The sequence below is a fragment of the Macaca fascicularis genome, chromosome 19, assembly GCF_037993035.2.
Source record: "Macaca fascicularis isolate 582-1 chromosome 19, T2T-MFA8v1.1".
Taxonomy (NCBI): Eukaryota; Metazoa; Chordata; class Mammalia; order Primates; family Cercopithecidae; genus Macaca; species Macaca fascicularis.
The window spans coordinates 3,851,356-3,867,973 of NC_088393.1; the positions used below are offsets into that span (position 1 = coordinate 3,851,356).

Below are 16,618 nucleotides of genomic sequence, written 5' to 3' on the forward strand. Positions count from 1 at the left end.
GACCCTTTTCCTGGGGGAACTCTCTTCCGGGAATGACCTTGTTCCTGGGTGGACCCTGTTCCTTGGGGGTGACTCTGTTCTGGGAGTGAACTTGTTCTTGCGGTGACCCTATTCAAAGGGGGACTCTGTTCTAGGGGTCACCCTGTTCCTGAGGGAATCCAGTTCCTTGGAGAGACCCTGTTCTAGGGGGAATCCTGTTTCTACAGTGACCCTGTGCCTGGGGGTCCCTGTTCCTACGAGGACCCTATTTCAGGGGTGACCCTGTTCCTGGGGGAACCGTATTCCTAGAGTGATCCTGTTCTTGGGGGGGACTCTGTTCCTGGGGGGACCCTATTCCTGGAGAACCCTGTTCCTGGAGTGATCCTGTGCCTTGGGGTCCCTATTTCAGGGGTGACCCTGTTTCTGGGGGGACCCTATTCCTGGGGGTGACTCTGTTCCCAGGGAGACCCTATTTCCTGGGGGATCCTATTCTGGGGTTGATCCTTTTCCTGGAGTGGCCCTGTTCTCGGGGGTGATCCTGTTCCTGGGGGGACTGTATTACTTAGAGTGACCCTGTTCTTGGAGGAGCCCTGTTCCTGGGGGGACTTTGTTCCTGGGGGAACCCTATTCCTGGAGAACCCTGTTCCTGGAGTGACCCTATTCCTGGGGGTACCCTGTTCCTAGAGTGACCCTGTTCTTGGGGGACTCTAAACTTTAACAGCTCTCCCAGGGGACACCACTCCCCGATGAGGCTGTTCCTCATGTCACACCATCCTTTGGGTCACCCTGCTCTGCGTGTGAAGCTGCTTTTCCTTGGGGCTCTGTTGCCTCAGATGGGGGATGCTCCTGGGCCATCTGCCAAGCCCAGGGATCCCACCCCCACCCAGGGAGCTCTCCTCCCCAAGCAGCCCCAGCAGGGTCCTTGCTGGGCCTTTTGTAGGGGCCTGGGAAGCAAAGGGAGGCTGGCTGCAAGGCTGGGCCTCAGGACTCCTCGCTCTGCAGCTACCTGTCCCACCTGGAGCGCATCACCGAGGAGGGCTACGTCCCCACGGCTCAGGACGTGCTTCGCAGCCGCATGCCCACCACTGGCATCAACGAGTACTGCTTCTCCGTGCAGAAAACCAACCTGCGGTGAGCGCTCCACCTAGGCCCAGCCTAGGGGGCAGGGAAGGCTTCCTGTAGGAGGAGGAGGGGCAAAGGAGCTGGGGCCCTGAGGGATGAGTAGGAGTTTCTTAGTCCCAGCCTTCAAGGAGCTGCCAAGCTAGGGGAAGCAAAGCTCTATGTAGACACCTCCAGGCCCCCAGGTAGTCAGGAGTGGGACCTGGAGGAGCCCAGGCTGAGGCATCAGAGGTCCAGGAGGGAATATCTTCTTGGAGGAGGGGACATTAATGGGGTTTTGACAGATGAATTGGAGTTCACTAGTCCTAACCCTGAAGGGGTTGCTGGGGAGGAGGAAATAGAGACTATACAGTCAGGACCAGGCCTGGGGAGGCCTGGTCTGGGGAGCTCAGAGGTGATCCCTGTAGTCATCAACACTGGGGGATGGACTAGAGGGTGAGGCTGGAAGGCAGGAAACTCAGAGAAAGGAGGAGCCAGGACAGTGGGTGTGGGGATGGAAAGGAAGGAAGGGTCAAGTGTTGTTTCTGATGTGGAATGGGCAGGAGTGGATGAGTGTGGGAATTAGAAGAGGAAGTCAAAGGCCGGGCGCGGTGGCTCAAGCCTGTAATCCCAGCACTTTGGGAGGCCGAGACGGGCGGATCACGAGGTCAGGAGATCGAGACCATCCTGGCTAACACAATGAAACCCCGTCTCTACTAAAAATACAAAAAAATTAGCCGGGCGAGGTGGCGGGCGCCTGTAGTCCCAGCTACTCGGGAGGCTGAGGCAGGAGAACGGCGTAAACCCGGGAGGCGGAGCTTGCAGTGAGCCGAGATAGCGCCACTGCACTCCAGCCTGGGCGACAGAGCGAGACTCCGTCTCAAAAAAAAAAAAAAAAAAAGAAGAGGAAGTCAAAAATGACACCTGAGTTTTTTGTCAAGGTGATGGGGGTAGACATTGGAGCCAGTGGGCTTGGGGATGAAAAGGTAAAGATGGAGTCCTTTGGGACAGGTTGAGTCTGAGGGGCCTAGGGGCATTGGGGAGGTGGCTGGACACCACCTTAGCTGGCAGACAGAGTTGGGAATGGCCAGTGCAGCAACCCTAACCCGAACCCAGCAGAGCAATGGCCAATGTCAAAGGTCAAGGAAAGGAAAGATCAAGAATACAGTGAGAAGAATGACGCTGGGATTGGCAGTTAGAGGGTCACTGGTGACCTTAGCAAGATCTGTTTCCATGGGTTGATGGCAGGGAACTGAGCAGGTGTGCAAGATGATGCCCAGAGACAGGAATTATGTTTGACCTACCCGTGTTTGGCCTTCCTTTCCGTAAATCCCCCAAACCTATTGTTCTGGCCTCTGCAATAGTCTTTACCAGGAAGGTTCACAATTTATCTGTTTCCTGTGGGTCTCCTCCACAAGATGGAGAGCCTCACAAGGTTAGGAGCTGAGTTTGATTCTTCTGCTTCTTTAGTGAATAGCTAAAGGTCAGAGCAGAAGTTGGTAAATGTGGGTGGATGGTTGGAAAGATGGAAGGGAATAGATGGGTGGATGAATGGGTGGGTGGATAGATGAATAGATGGATAACTTGAGGGATAGATGAGTGGATGGATGGGTGGTAGGATGGATGAGTGGATGAATGAATGGGTAGATGGGTGGGTGGATGGATGGAGGGATGGAAAGAGGGATGAATGGATGGATGGGTGGATGGATGGATGAGTGGATGGGTGATACATGAATGGATGAATGGGTGGATGAGTGAGTGAAGGATGGATGGATGAGTGGATGAATGGATGGATGAATGGATGAGTGGATGGGTGGGTGGGTAGGTGGATTGGTAGATGGGTGGATGAGTAAGTGGATAGATGGGTAGATGGATGGATGGGTAGATGGATAATGGGTGAATAGATGGTTGGATGGATGGATGAGTAGATGGAGAGATGGATGGGTGGGTGGATTGAGTAAATGGGTGGACAGGCAGGTAGATGATGGATGGATGAATAGATGGGTAGATGGATAGATGGATGGATGAGTGAATGGATAGATGGATGGGTGGATGGATAGATGGGTGGGTGGGGTGGATGGATGGATGAATGGGTGGATGATAGGTGGATGAGTGGATGGATGGATGAATGAATGGCTAGATGGGTGGTGTGTGATGGATGAATGGATGCATGGGTGGATGGGTGAGTGAAGGATGGATGGATGAGTGGATGAATGGATGAGTGGATGGGTGGGAGGGTGGGTGGATGGGTAGATGGGTGGATGAGTGAGTGGATAGATGGGTAGGTGGATGAATGGGTGGGAGGATGGATGAGTGGATGAATGAATGGGTAGATGGATGAGTGGATGGATGGATGGATGGATGGATGGATAGATGGATGGATGGATGGATAGGTGGGTGGGTGGATAGATGGGTAGATGGATAGATGGATGGATGGATGAGCGAATAAATCGATGAATGGGTGGGTGGATGGGTAAAAGTTTAGGAGTGAAGGTAGAGGCTGGGAAATCATGCGGAAGTCTGGGCTGGGGAGGTGATTTTTAGGTGTGGCCCTGGAGTGAGGCGAATGAATGGAGTGAGGGCTCAGAGGAGACTGAGACCCGAGATGAGAGGTGATGCCAGAAGTTCCCAACTAGCCAGTGGCCGACCCCACCCCTGTCTCATTCTCCAGACCCCCTCTCAACCCCATCTGGCTCTGGATGTGGGGTTTGAGGGACTCTGAGGACGCATGGGAGGAGTGGGTCTCAGGGATCAGGAGACACACACAGCAGCTGCAGTCTAACTGCTGAATCATCAGTCCCGGTTTCCCCTCCTGTGCAATGGGGCAAGTCCCATCTTGCTTGAGGCCCTGGCGCGGGCCCGTCCAAAGCCTCTGCTCTGGCACTTCCTGAGTAACGGTTGCATCCCCAGGGAAATGACGCACAGATGGTTATCAGTGACCCACATTTCTCAGAAGAGAGAGAACAGGAAGGTGGGGGCAGGCTTTTGTTGCGGTGTGCGGTGTGCCCAGCCAGCACCAGGGCACATTCCAGATCTGTCCGACCTGCGACCCTGTAATGCAGGGGTAGAAAGCAGGCAGCCCAGCACAGTAGAAGCTTGGGAAAGTCCCCTCTCCTCCCCGGATCTCAGCCTCCTCATCTGTAAAATGGGCGTAAGACTCATTCCTGCCTTGCGGGAATGACATGGCAAATCCACGAGAGGCTAGCACCTATTCTTGCTGTTGCTATTATTGATCTTGGCATATCCCAGACGTGATGGGGTTTGGGGGTGTCACGGAGCAGGGTCCTGAGCTCTGAAAGGGGGCACCTCGATTCCCTGTAGGATCGTGGACGTCGGGGGCCAGAGGTCAGAGCGTAAGAAATGGATCCATTGTTTCGAGAACGTGATCGCCCTCATCTACCTGGCCTCGCTGAGTGAATATGACCAGTGCCTGGAGGAGAACAACCAGGAGGTGCGCCACCGCCTCCCTCACCGTACCCACTTATTGGCCCAGGGCCCCGTCACCTGAGCAGGAAGCTCTGGCGCAGAAAGGGAGGTGTCCCTGCCCTGAACGGGCCTGCGTGCCCAGCATGGCTATGAACTTGCCCCTTCAGCCTTTTGTGGTCAGATTGCAGCAACCCAAGACACAGACGCACAGTGTTTGGCCAGGACCCCAGACACACACACACCCCTACACTACACACGCACACACGCACATGCACACACACATGCAATGCACACACACGCACACACAATAAACACACACGCATGTGCACAATACATGCACACACATGCACATGAACACATGCAATAAACGCATGCACATGCACGATATATGCACGTGAACACACACACATCACACGTGTGCATATGCACACACATACACGCATTCACGTGTGCAATACACGCATATGCACACACATGCATATGCGCACACACATGCACATGAACACATATGCATCACACATGTACATATACACTACACATACACACACGCATACATGCACACACACTCACGCACACATGCATACACATGCACACACATCCACACACATGAAGACACATGCACACATGCACACACATCTACACATACGCACACACAGGCACACACATGCACACACATGAAGACACATGCACACACATGCACACACAGCCACACACGCACACACATCCATACACATGCACACACATGAAGACACATGCACACACACATGCACATACGTGACGACACATACACACACGCACTTGCACACACAAGTGCTCACACACGTGGAAATTCCTGTCCGCATGCTGGCCGCACCATGGAACACCAGGGCTTCTGTCACACTCTTCACAAACACATCCTTGAGGGAGTCACACATGGATGCACAGCTACACAAGCACCGGCCGCATCGAGGAACACTCAAGCCCCGAGAGAGACACGGCCGCCTGCACACAGGCAAGCACAGCTATCCCAGGAGAGCAGGTCTCTCCCCAGGGGCGACGTTCTGCTTCTGTTCAGAAAGGCCTGAGGCCGCTTCTTTTACGAGTGTGAACTTTTCTCCTGCTTGATCCCTGAGCCCAAAAGTCGGATGCATTATTACCTGTAAGGCGTGACTGTAAGGGTTAAGGTTTCACCCAGTTTGGGTCAGATGATGTAATTTTAACTTTCAGGCTGAATGAGATGGAATGAATTTTAGGTCATCCTGATACTGCTTGTCCTCTAGTCTAGCCACATGAAATGGACTCGCTGCTTAGGGCTTTCGTAAGAAAGCTGCGCAGACCCGGCAGTTTAAACAACAGATATTTATTCTCTACAGTTCCGGAGGCCAGAAGTCAGAGAGGGAAGTGTGGGCAAGGCTGGGTCCTTCTGACAAGACAGAATCCGTCCCAAGCGTCTCCTAGGTCCTAGTGGTGGCCGGAAATCCTTGGTGATCCTTGCTTATAGGGGCGTCACCTGATCTCTGCCTCCCCCTAACACACAGTGTCCTCCCTGTGTGCACGTCTCTCTGTAAACTTCCTCCTTTTTATTTGGAGACAGTCTTGCTCTGTCACCCAGGCTGGAGTGCAGTTATGTGATCATAGCTCATTGCAGCCTCGAACTCCTGGACTCAAGCCATCCTCTCACCTCAGCCTCCTAAGTAGCTGGGACTACAGGTGCGTGCCACCAAGCCCGGCTAATTTTAAAAACTTTTTGTAGCCGGGCGCGGTGGCTCAAGCCTGTAATCCCAGCACTTTGGGAGGCCGAGACGGGCGGATCACGAGTTCAGGAGATCGAGACCATCCTGGCTAACACGGTGAAACCCCGTCTCTACTAAAATACAAAAAAAAATTAGCCGGGCGAGGTGGCGGGCGCCTGTACTCCCAGCTACTCGGGAGGCTGAGGCAGGAGAATGGCGTGAACCCGGGAGGCGGGGCTTGCAGTGAGCTGAGATCCAGCCACTGCACTCCAGCCTGGGCAACAGAGCCAGACTCCGTCTCAAAAAAAAAAAAAAAAAAAAAAAAACTTTTTGTAGACATGGGATCTCACTATGTTGCCCAGGTTGGTCTCAAACTCCAGGGCTCAAGCAATCCTCCTACCTCGGCCTTCCAAAGTGTTGGGATGACAGGCACAAGCCACTGAGCCTGGTCAATATCTCTCTCTCTCTTTTTTTTTTTTTTTCTGAGGCTGAGTTTTGCTTTGCCGCCCAGGCTGGAGTGCAATGGTGCGATCTCGGCTCACTGCAACCTCTGCCTCCCAGGTTCAAGTGATTCTCCTGCCTCAGACTCCTGAGTAGCTGGAACTACAGGCATGCGCCACCATGCCCGGCTAATGTTTGTGTTTTTAGTAGAGGCGGGGTTGCACCATGTTGGTCAGGCTGGTCTTGAACTCCTGACCTCAAGTGATCTGCCTGCCTCAGTCTCCCAAAGTGCTGGGATTACAGGTGTGAGCCACTGCACCCGGCTAATATCCTCTTTTAATAAGGACACCAGTTATTTAGGATCAGGGCCCACCCTACTCCAGTACCACCTCATCTGGGTTAATTCTGCAGTAATGACCCTGTTTCCAAAGAAGGTCACATGCTGAGGTTCTAGGGGATTAGAACTTGAACATATGATTTTTAGGGAAACATGATGTACCCCGTAACACAAGGCATTTGAGACCTTATTGTACTTTTCTTTTTTTGTGAGATGGAGTCTTGCTCTTGTCACCCAGACTGGAGTGCAGTGGCGTGATCTTGGCTCACTGCAACCTCTGTCTCCCAGGTTCAAGTGATTTTCCTGCCTCAGTCTCCTGAGTAGCTGGGATTACAGGTGCCCGCCACCATGCTTGGCTAATTTTTTGCATTTTTAGTAGAAACGGGGTTTCACCATGTTAGCCAGGCTGGTCTCGAACTCCTGGCCTCAGGTGATCTGCCCGCCTTGGCCTCCCAAAGTGCTAGGATTACAGCTGTGAGCTGCCACGCCTGGCCAGGTCTCCCTCTTCTTCTTCTTCTTTTTTCTTTTTCTTTTTTTTTTGGAAATGAAGTCTCGCTGTGTCACCAGGCTGGAGTGCAGTGGTGTGATCTCAGCTCACCACAACCTTTGCCGCCCAGATTCAAGCAATTCTCCTGCCTCAGCCTCCCGAGTAGCTGTGATTACAGGCGTGCACCACCATGCCCAGCTAATTTTTGTATTCTTAGTGGAGATGGGGTTGCACCACGTTGGCCAGGACGGTCTTGAACTCCTGACCTCAAGTGATCTGCCCGCCTAGACCTTCCAAGGTGCTGGGATTACAGGCGTGAGCCACCGCACCTGGCCAGGCCTCCCTCTTCTTATAAGGACAGCAGTCATGGACTTGGGGGCCCACCTTATTCTAGTATTGCCTCACCTCAACGACCTCTTCAAAGACCCTATCTCCAGGCCAGGTGCGGTGGTTCATGCCTGTAACCCCAGCACGCTGGGAGGCCAGGAGTTCAAGACTCTCTCTCCAGATAAGGTCATACTCTGAAGCTCTGAGGGGACATGAATTTTGGGAGGACACCCCAACCAGCACAGGCACAAAACCATGTCAGGCACACCAAGGCAGCTGTCCACACAGAAACACGGGCACACCCGCCTCAGCCCCAGCCGGGCAGGGAGGGGTGAGCCCACGCCCCTGGAGCCAACAGCCCCATCTCCGCGATGGGAGGGCTTCCTGTCTGAGCTGGCCGGTTGAAGCAATAATCTGTTTCTGCCCCCAACACAGAACCGTATGAAGGAGAGCCTCGCCTTGTTCGGGACTATCCTGGAACTACCCTGGTTCAAGAGTACCTCCGTCATCCTCTTCCTCAACAAAACCGACATCCTGGAGGAGAAAATCCCCACCTCCCACCTGGCTACCTACTTCCCCAGTTTCCAGGGTAAGCAGTTCTAGAACTTTCCATACCCTTCCCCTCCCAAAAGCAGCTCCAAAGAGAGATGCTAATCCAGGCTCTACTTCAGCCTGGAGTCACGGGAAGTTTCACATAGGATCACACCCACATTCTATACTCAGCTCCATCCACTGTCCAACCTCATAAAATCTGTTTCCTCCTCTGTGGAATGGAATAAAATAGCAAAGGCCCTTGGAATTGAGTAAAGTGAGGAATTCTGGCCGGGCGCGGTGGCTCAAGCCTGTAATCCCAGCACTTTGGGAGGCCGAGGCGGGCGGATCACAAGGTCAGGAGATCGAGACCACAGTGAAACCCCGTCTCTACTAAAAATACAAAAAATTAGCCAGGCGCGGTGGCGGGCGCCTGTAGTCCCAGCTACTCAGGAGGCTGAGGCAGGAGAATGGCGGGAACCCGGGAGGCGGAGCTTGCAGTGAGCCAAGATCGCGCCACTGCACTCCAGCCTGGGCAACAGCGTGAGACTCCGTCTCAAAAAAAAAAAAAAAAAAAAAAAAAAAAAAAAAGTGAGGAATTCTTAAAAAGAGGTAGCGTATCATGTACAGCTTAAACATTTTATTTATTTATTTATTTATTCTTGAGACAGAGTCTTGCTCTGTCGCCCAGGCTGGAGTGCAGTGGTGCGATCTTGGCTCACTGCAACCTTTCCCTCCCGTGTTCAAGTGATTCTCCTGCCTCAGCCTCCCGAGTAGCTGGGATGACAGGCATGCGCCACCACCTCAGCTAATTTTGTACTTTTAGTAGAGACAGGGTTTCTCCATGTTGGTCAGGCTGGTCTTGAACTCCCGACCTCAGGTGATTTACCTGCCTCGGCCTCCCAAAGTGCTGGGATTACAGGCATGAGCCACCGCGCGCGGCCTTTCTCTTTAATTTTTAAAAGCAGAGCCTTGAACAATGTTTCCAAAGCACACAGTTTTTGTAAATACAACGACCTTCTTTCATGCAGCTCTTGCAGGTATAGATTTGCGTGACGTTCCTATTAATTGCATACAAACCAAGACACGTACAACGGGCAAAAACAGGTTTGGGAACAAACTCTCAGTACATCCAGAGGGTGAAAGGGCCACAGGGCAACTACAGAGAAACACCATCTAGTGTTGGGCACCACTTAGTGTATTTTACAAAGGGGAGGCAGAGTTGTGGTTAATCCAGGGACCGACGTGACGAAGGTATATATTCACTAGCACTTTCCCCAGAACACCGCTGTGAGGATAAAGTGTGGTGGCGAAATATCCTGCTTAGCTGCTGCCGAGTAACACACCGTCCCCAAACTTAGTGACTTAAACTGGCCATTTTCCTTTGCTCATGATTTTGTGGGTCAGGAATTTGGAAGGGTTGAGCTGGGTAAGTTCATCTCTGATCCATGTGACATCAGCTGAGCTGCCTGGGATTGGAGATACACTTCCAAGATGGCTTCTTCCCCCACATGTCTGGTGCCTTGGTGCTCTTGGCCTCTCTCTCTCTGTGTCTCCCTGCCTCCGTCTCCCATCTCATCTATCTCTCCTCCCCTTTCTTCCAGTCTCTCTCTCTCCTTTTCCACCTCCCCTGTTCTCTCTCTCTCTCCATTTGGGGCCTCATGATCCACAGCCTCCTCACATGGTTTGAGCTTACTCACAATATGGCTGCCTCAGGGTAGACAGACTTCAGCCTAGGTGGAAGCTGCTTCTCATGATCGCCTCAGAATCATCAGACGTTACCTCTGCCACATTCTATTTGTCAAGCACATCACTCATATCAGCCTGGATTCAAAAGAAAGAGACTCCACTTCTTGAAGGAAGAATGACACATGCATACAGGGAGAGAAGGAAGTGATGGCAGCCATCTTGGAGATAACTTGCCTTCATTTCCTGGGATGCCATAACAAAATACCACAAACTGGGTGGCTTAAAACAACAGAAGTCCAAAGTTAAGATATTGGCAGGGTTGGTTCCTTCTGGAGGCTCTGAGGGAAAATCTGTTCCATGCTTCTCTCTCAGCTTCTGGTGGTGGCCAACAATCCTTAGCTTGTAGACGTAACACTCCAATCTCTGCCTCCATGTTCACATGGCTATCTTCTCACCATGTCTTTACGTGTCCTCTCCTGTTGTTATAAGACCATCAGTCATTTAATTTAGGGCCCATACTTTGGTATGACCTATTTTTTTTTTTTTTAAGACAAGGTCTTGCTCTATTGCCCAGGCTAGAGTCCAGTGGCGTGATCACAGTTCACTGTAGCCTCGACCTCCCGGGCACAGGTGATCCTCCCACCTCAGCCTCCTGAGTTGCTGGGACTACAGGCATGCACCACCACATCTGGCTAATTTTTGTATATTTCTGTAGAGACAAGCTTTCGCCATGTTGCCCAGGCTGATCTGGAACTCCTGGGCCCAACCACACATCTGTCATCCACCTGCCTTGGCCTCCCAAAGTGCTAGGATTACAGGCGTGAGCCATCATGCCCGGCCGTGACCTAATTTAACCTAATTACATCTGTAAAGATCTGATTTCTAAATAAATATTTATTTAGAAATGTAAATTTCTTTTTTTTTTTAGAAATATAAATTTCTAAGTTTCCATATTCTGAGGTTCCAGGTGGACATGAATTTTGGGGGACACTGTTTACCTCAATATATAAGCAACCATAGTAGATAAGTCCTTAGTACATACTTGATACCAGGTCCACAATCAGTAAACATAAGCTTTGGTGAAGTCACCAGGTTTTGACCCCTGGTCTTGTCATGTCTCAGAGCCCGTGAGGCCAATTTTAGCCAATCATACCCGCAAGATTCAGGGTCTGGGAGATAGATGTTAAGTTGTTCCAGGATGGTGGCCTGGACAGCCCCTCTTCCCTGCTGAGCAGCCCTGGGAATCAGATCATAGTTTAGAGAATTTGGGAACAGGATAAGGTAGATATTTTTTCATTCAAGTCAAAGGGAACCTCCCATGACTCACCCTTGTCTCCCAGCACAAGTGGCTGGTGCACCCTTTGCTGACTCTCAGCCCTTCTCTCTGCTATGCTAAATAATATTCGTGATAATAATAATAAACCACACTTTGGGAGGCTGAGGCGCGCAGACGACTTGAGGTCAGGAGTTCGAGACCAGCCTGGCCAACATGGCAAAACCCCATCTCTATTAAAAATACAAAAATTAGCTGCGTGTGGTGGCAGGGACCTGTAATCCCAGTCACTCGGGAGGTTGAGGCAGGAGAATCGCTTGAACCTGGGAGGCGGAGGTTGCATTGAGCAGAGATCATGCCACTTCACTCCAGCCTGGGCAACAGAGCGAGACTCCATCTCAAAATAATCATCATCATCATCATCATCATATCATCATCAATAACAGTAGCCAACACATCTGCTGCACTGGTGGAAGCACTCTACATAGCTTGTTTAATCTTCATGTTAAAACCCTATGCAGGGCTGGGCACAGTGGCTCATGCCTGTAATCCCAGTGCTTTGGAGGGTCAAGGCGGGCAGATCATTTGAGGTCAGGAGTTCGAGACCAGCCTGGCCAACATGGCAAAACCCCGTCTCTACTAAAAATACAAAAATTAGCTGGGCGTGGTGGTAGGTGCCTGTAATCCCAGCTACTGCCAAGATTGCACCATTGCACTCCAGCCTGGGCGACAGAGCGAGGCTCCACCTCAAAAACAAAAAACATTTACACAGCAGGACTTACTCATCTAGCCGTTATAGAGCTGGAGAAACCGAGGCACAGAGTGATGCACTCTCTTGACAACAGTCACACAACCAGTGAGAGGCAGAGGCAGAGTTTGAACCCAGGCTGTCCAGACCCAGAGCCAGAACGTCTGAACTTAATCGTTCTACTACTACATTGTCTTTCTGAAATAATATTGATAGGTTACAACCATGAAGTCTTGTTTATTAAGCAACGAACCCTCTACATAATGTTAAATCCTCGAGACAACTCTGTGAGGCCCAAGACTGTTCTGATCCGCATTTTACAAATGAGGAAACAGGCTCACAGAGTTTACAGGTATTAAAATACTATTATAGATAACCCAACTCGTGAGTGAGTAGCAGAGCCAAGTCTAGGGCTCCCAAAGCCCTTAATTCACGTTGTGCTTTCAGTACACAGGTACTGAACACCCTGATAGGACTTATCAGAGCAGCCACCCAGGCTGACTTTGAGGACTCTCTTCCCCTTCTTTGGCCTTGGTGCCCCCGTCTGCACAGTCCTGGGATATTTGTCTCTGTGATTCCAGGCTGCCAACCGCACGGCTGGAAGCGAGGCCAAGACAGTGTTTCTCTTTAACACAGTTCGGCCCAAAGTCCCAGAGCTGGATCTCATTGGTCCATTTCAGGTCACATGACTCTTGTGAGACAACCTCCTGTGTTCCCATTGGCTGGGCGTGAGTCATGTGACCAGCTATGACTACAAAAGATGGCGGCAACGCTCAGAAAAATGACGGCGCGATCGCGATCCCTGGGGCCCTTTAGCCCTGGTTACGGGGAAGAGGGTCACCAGAGGCCCCCCTGGGTCCAAAGAGGGAGGGTCCTCACCACTTCCCGCACTTTGTTTCCCCAGGCCCTAAGCAGGATGCCGAGGCAGCCAAGAGGTTCATCCTGGACATGTACACCAGGATGTACTCCGGCTGCGTGGACGGCCCTGACGGCAGCAAGAAGGGCGCGCGCTCCCGACGCCTCTTCAGCCACTACACATGTGCCACGGACACACAGAACATCCGAAAGGTCTTCAAGGACGTGCGGGACTCGGTGCTCGCCCGCTACCTGGACGAGATCAACCTGCTGTGACCCAGGCCCCACCTGGGGCAGGCGGCACTGGCGGGCGGGTGGGAGGTGGGGGTGGCTGCAGGGACCCCTAGTGTCCCTGGTCTATCTCTCCAGCCTCGGCTCACACGCGAGTGAGTCGGGAGACGGACGGCCCGCTGCTGGCTGCTCTCTTCTCTGCCTCTCACCAGGACAGCCGCCCCGCCCAGGGTACTCCTGCCCTTGCTTGACTCAGTTTCCCTCCTTTGAAAGGGAAGGAGCAAAACGGCCATTTGGGATGCCAGGGTGGATGACAAGGTGAAGAAATCAGGGGATTGAGGACTTGGGTGGGTGGGCATCTCTCAGGACCCCATCTCCAGGCATGTCATCTCCTGGGCAGGGGTCTGGGACCCTCTGTGGGTGACGCACACCCTGGGATGGGGCTAGTAGAGCCTTTAGGCGCCTTCAGGCGTGGACTCTGGTGCACTCTAGTGGACAGCAGAAGGAACGCCTTCCAGGAGCCTGCGGACTAGGGATGCAGGAACTTCCTTTTGCAAAGGGTAGCAGACCGCTAGAAAACACTGTCGCTCTCAGAGCTCCATGGCTCACAGCGTGTCCTGCCTCGGTTTGCAGATGGGAGAAAACGCGGCCCACAAGCATCCCCTCGTCCTTTGCAGGCGGGGGGCGGGCATGCTGCATCTTAACCTTTTGTATTTATTCCATCACCTTCTGCAGGGCTCCGTGCGGGGTGAAATTAAAGATTTCTTAGCGGCTGTGTCGCCAGCGTCCTGTTTATCCCTCTGCATTCCTTTTTTGGCAGGGGGCACTGGTTACAGTGCGGGGAGCAACATGGAGTAGGAAGGAAAAAAGTTATACTTCTTGTCTACCCACCTGTCCTGGCCATGGTACTCAGAACTGTGGGGGCTGTGAGTCCTGCAAGCCGGGATGTGGAGTCCAACCTCCCTCCCTGGCTGGGGGGACATTGGAGCAGACCCCTCCGTGGCTACTGACCCGAAATTCCAGCAGCAGCCACCACCCAGCTTTGAGAAGGCCTCTTACTATCCTCAGGACAGTCTTCTGTGGTGCAAACCATAGCACCCCATTTTACAGATGAGGAATCTGGGGCACAGAGAATGGTATAATTTGACTAAGCTCACACATCTGGAATGGATAGAGGCAGAAGCCTGTTCCTACATTGAACACATTTGTGGCTTTTTGTTTGTTTTTTTGAGACAATCTCGCTCTGTCGCCCAGGCTGGAGTGCAGTGATGTGATCTTGGTTCACTGCAGCCTCTGCCTCCTGGGTTCAGCGATTCTCCTGCCTCAGCCTCCCAAGTAGCTGGGACTACAGGCGCCCGCCACCACACCTGGCCATATTTTTGTATTTTTAGTAGAGACGGGGTTTCACTGCGTTAGCCAGGGTGATCTTGATCTCCTGACATCGTGATCCGCCTGCCTCGGCCTCCCAAAGTCCTGGGATTGCAGACGTGAGCAACCGTACCTGGCCAATTTTTGTATTCTTTAGCAGAGACGGAGTTTCACCATGTTGGCCAGGCTGGTCGCAAACTCCTGATCTCAAATGATCTGCCTCCCTCGACCTCCCGAAGTGTTGGGATTACAGGCATGAGCCACCACGCCTGGCCTAACTTTTCTTCTTATAAAACCACTAGTCACACTGGATCAGGGTTCAGCCTGTCGTGCCCATCGTAACTTGACTACATCTGCAAAGGCTGTATTTCTAAATAAGGTCCCATTCGCAGATACCAGGGGTTATGACTTGACCATATCTTTTTAGGGGAGCCACATTTCAACCTATAAAAGATATTTTGTAATATAAAAATTAGCCGGGCGTGGTGGTGCATGCTTGTAATCCCAGTTAATTGGGAGGCTGAGGCATGAGAATTGCTTCAACCCGGGAGGCGAAGATTGCAGTAAGCCAAGATTGTGCCACTGCACTCCAGCCTTATTACAAAATAATTTTACTAATTATTATTTTTTTTTTGAGACTGTGTCTTGCTCTGTCATCCCCCAGGTTGGAGTACAATGGCACAATCTTGTCTCACTGCAACCTCTGCCTCCTGGGTTCAAGTGATTCTCCTGCCTCAGCCTCCCTAGTAGCTGGGTTTATAGGCACCGCCACCATGCCTGGCTAATTTTTGTATTTTTGGTAGAGGGAGGGTTTCACCATGTTGGCCAGGCTGGTCTCAAACTCCTGACCTCAAATGATCCACCCACCTCAGCTTCCCAAAGTGCTGGGATTACAGGTGTGAGCCACCATGCCCAGCCAATTTTTGTAAAATAAAATTTAGAAATTTTCAATAAAATTTAACAAAATAATTTAATGAATTATTTGTAAAATAAATGTTACAAAATAATTTTATAAATTGTCTGTAAAAGTTATAAAATGATTTTACAAATTATTTAAATTTTACCAATAATTTTATGAAATTTTACAAATTCTTTGTTGTAATAATTTTGTAAATATTTTATAAATTATCTGGAAAATAAATTTTACAAATTATTTTTACAAAAATGATTTGTAAAAAATATTTTAAAAAAATAATTTGTAAAAATTTGTTCTTTTTTTTTTTTTGAGACGGAGTCTCACTCTGTTCTCTGTTGCCCAGGCTGGAGTGCAGTGGTGCAATCTCGGCTCACTGCAAGCCCCGCCCCCCGGGTTCACACCATTCTCCTGCCTCAGCCTCCCGAGTAGCTGGGACTATAGGTGCCCGCCCCGACGCCCGGCTAATTTTTTGTATTTTTAGTAGAGATGGGGTTTCACCTTGTTAGCCAGGATAGTCTCGATCTCCTGACCTCGTGATCCGCCCGCCTCAGCCTCCCAGAGTGCTGGGATTACAGGCAGGAGCCAGCGTGCCCGGCCTCTTCTTGTTGTTTTGCAAGAATTTTAAGACTCACAGAAAAGTTGCAGAAGTTGTACACAGTTCCCAAACGCCCTCCACCCAGCTTCCTCTTACCTCTTACGTAACCCTAGTACAACCCAGGAAATTCACATAAGCGAGCATCCTATGAACGAAGCTGTGTGTGGACCTTATTAGAATATAGCAGGTTCAGGCTGGGCGTGGTGGTTCACGCCTGTAATCCCAGCACTTTGGGAGGCCGAGGCGGGCAGTTCACAAGGTCAGGAGATCGAGACCATCCTGGTTAACACGGTGAAACCCCGTCTCTACTAAAAAAAATACAAAAAATTAGCCGGGCATGGTGGCGGGCACCTGGAGTCCCAGCTACTCGGGAGGCTGAGGCAGGAGAATAGCGTGAACCTGGGAGGCGGAGCTTGCAGTGAGCTGAGATCGCGCCACTGCACTTCAGCCTGGGCTGGGCAGAGCAAGACTCCGTCTCAAAACAAAAAAAGAATATGGCAGGTTCTCGCTTCCATCTTCCTTTCCTGGGCCAGGGTCCAGTCCTGGATCCCACATGGCCGTGAGCTGCCTTCCTCTCCTCATTCTGGGACAGTGCCTCGGTTTCC

At 51.4% G+C, this 16,618-nt stretch overlaps 1 protein-coding gene across 2 annotated transcripts in view; it reads left to right on the forward strand.

The window, feature by feature from the left end:
* GNA15 (G protein subunit alpha 15) overlaps nucleotides 1-13,907 on the forward strand; it is a 30,475-nt gene extending 16,568 nt beyond the window's left edge. The window contains exons 4-7 of one of the 2 annotated variants that reach the window (XM_045380922.3): nucleotides 982-1,110; nucleotides 4,399-4,528; nucleotides 8,243-8,396; nucleotides 12,953-13,907. In XM_045380922.3, coding sequence (XP_045236857.2) covers nucleotides 982-1,110; nucleotides 4,399-4,528; nucleotides 8,243-8,396; nucleotides 12,953-13,179 — 640 coding nt within the window. In that variant the 3' untranslated portion in view covers nucleotides 13,180-13,907. Of the gene's footprint in view, nucleotides 1-981; nucleotides 1,111-4,398; nucleotides 4,529-8,242; nucleotides 8,397-10,742; nucleotides 10,902-12,952 lie in introns of those variants that run through there. The other variant, XM_065536268.1, reaches the window with a different exon arrangement.
* Nucleotides 13,908-16,618: the final 2,711 nt, after the last annotated feature.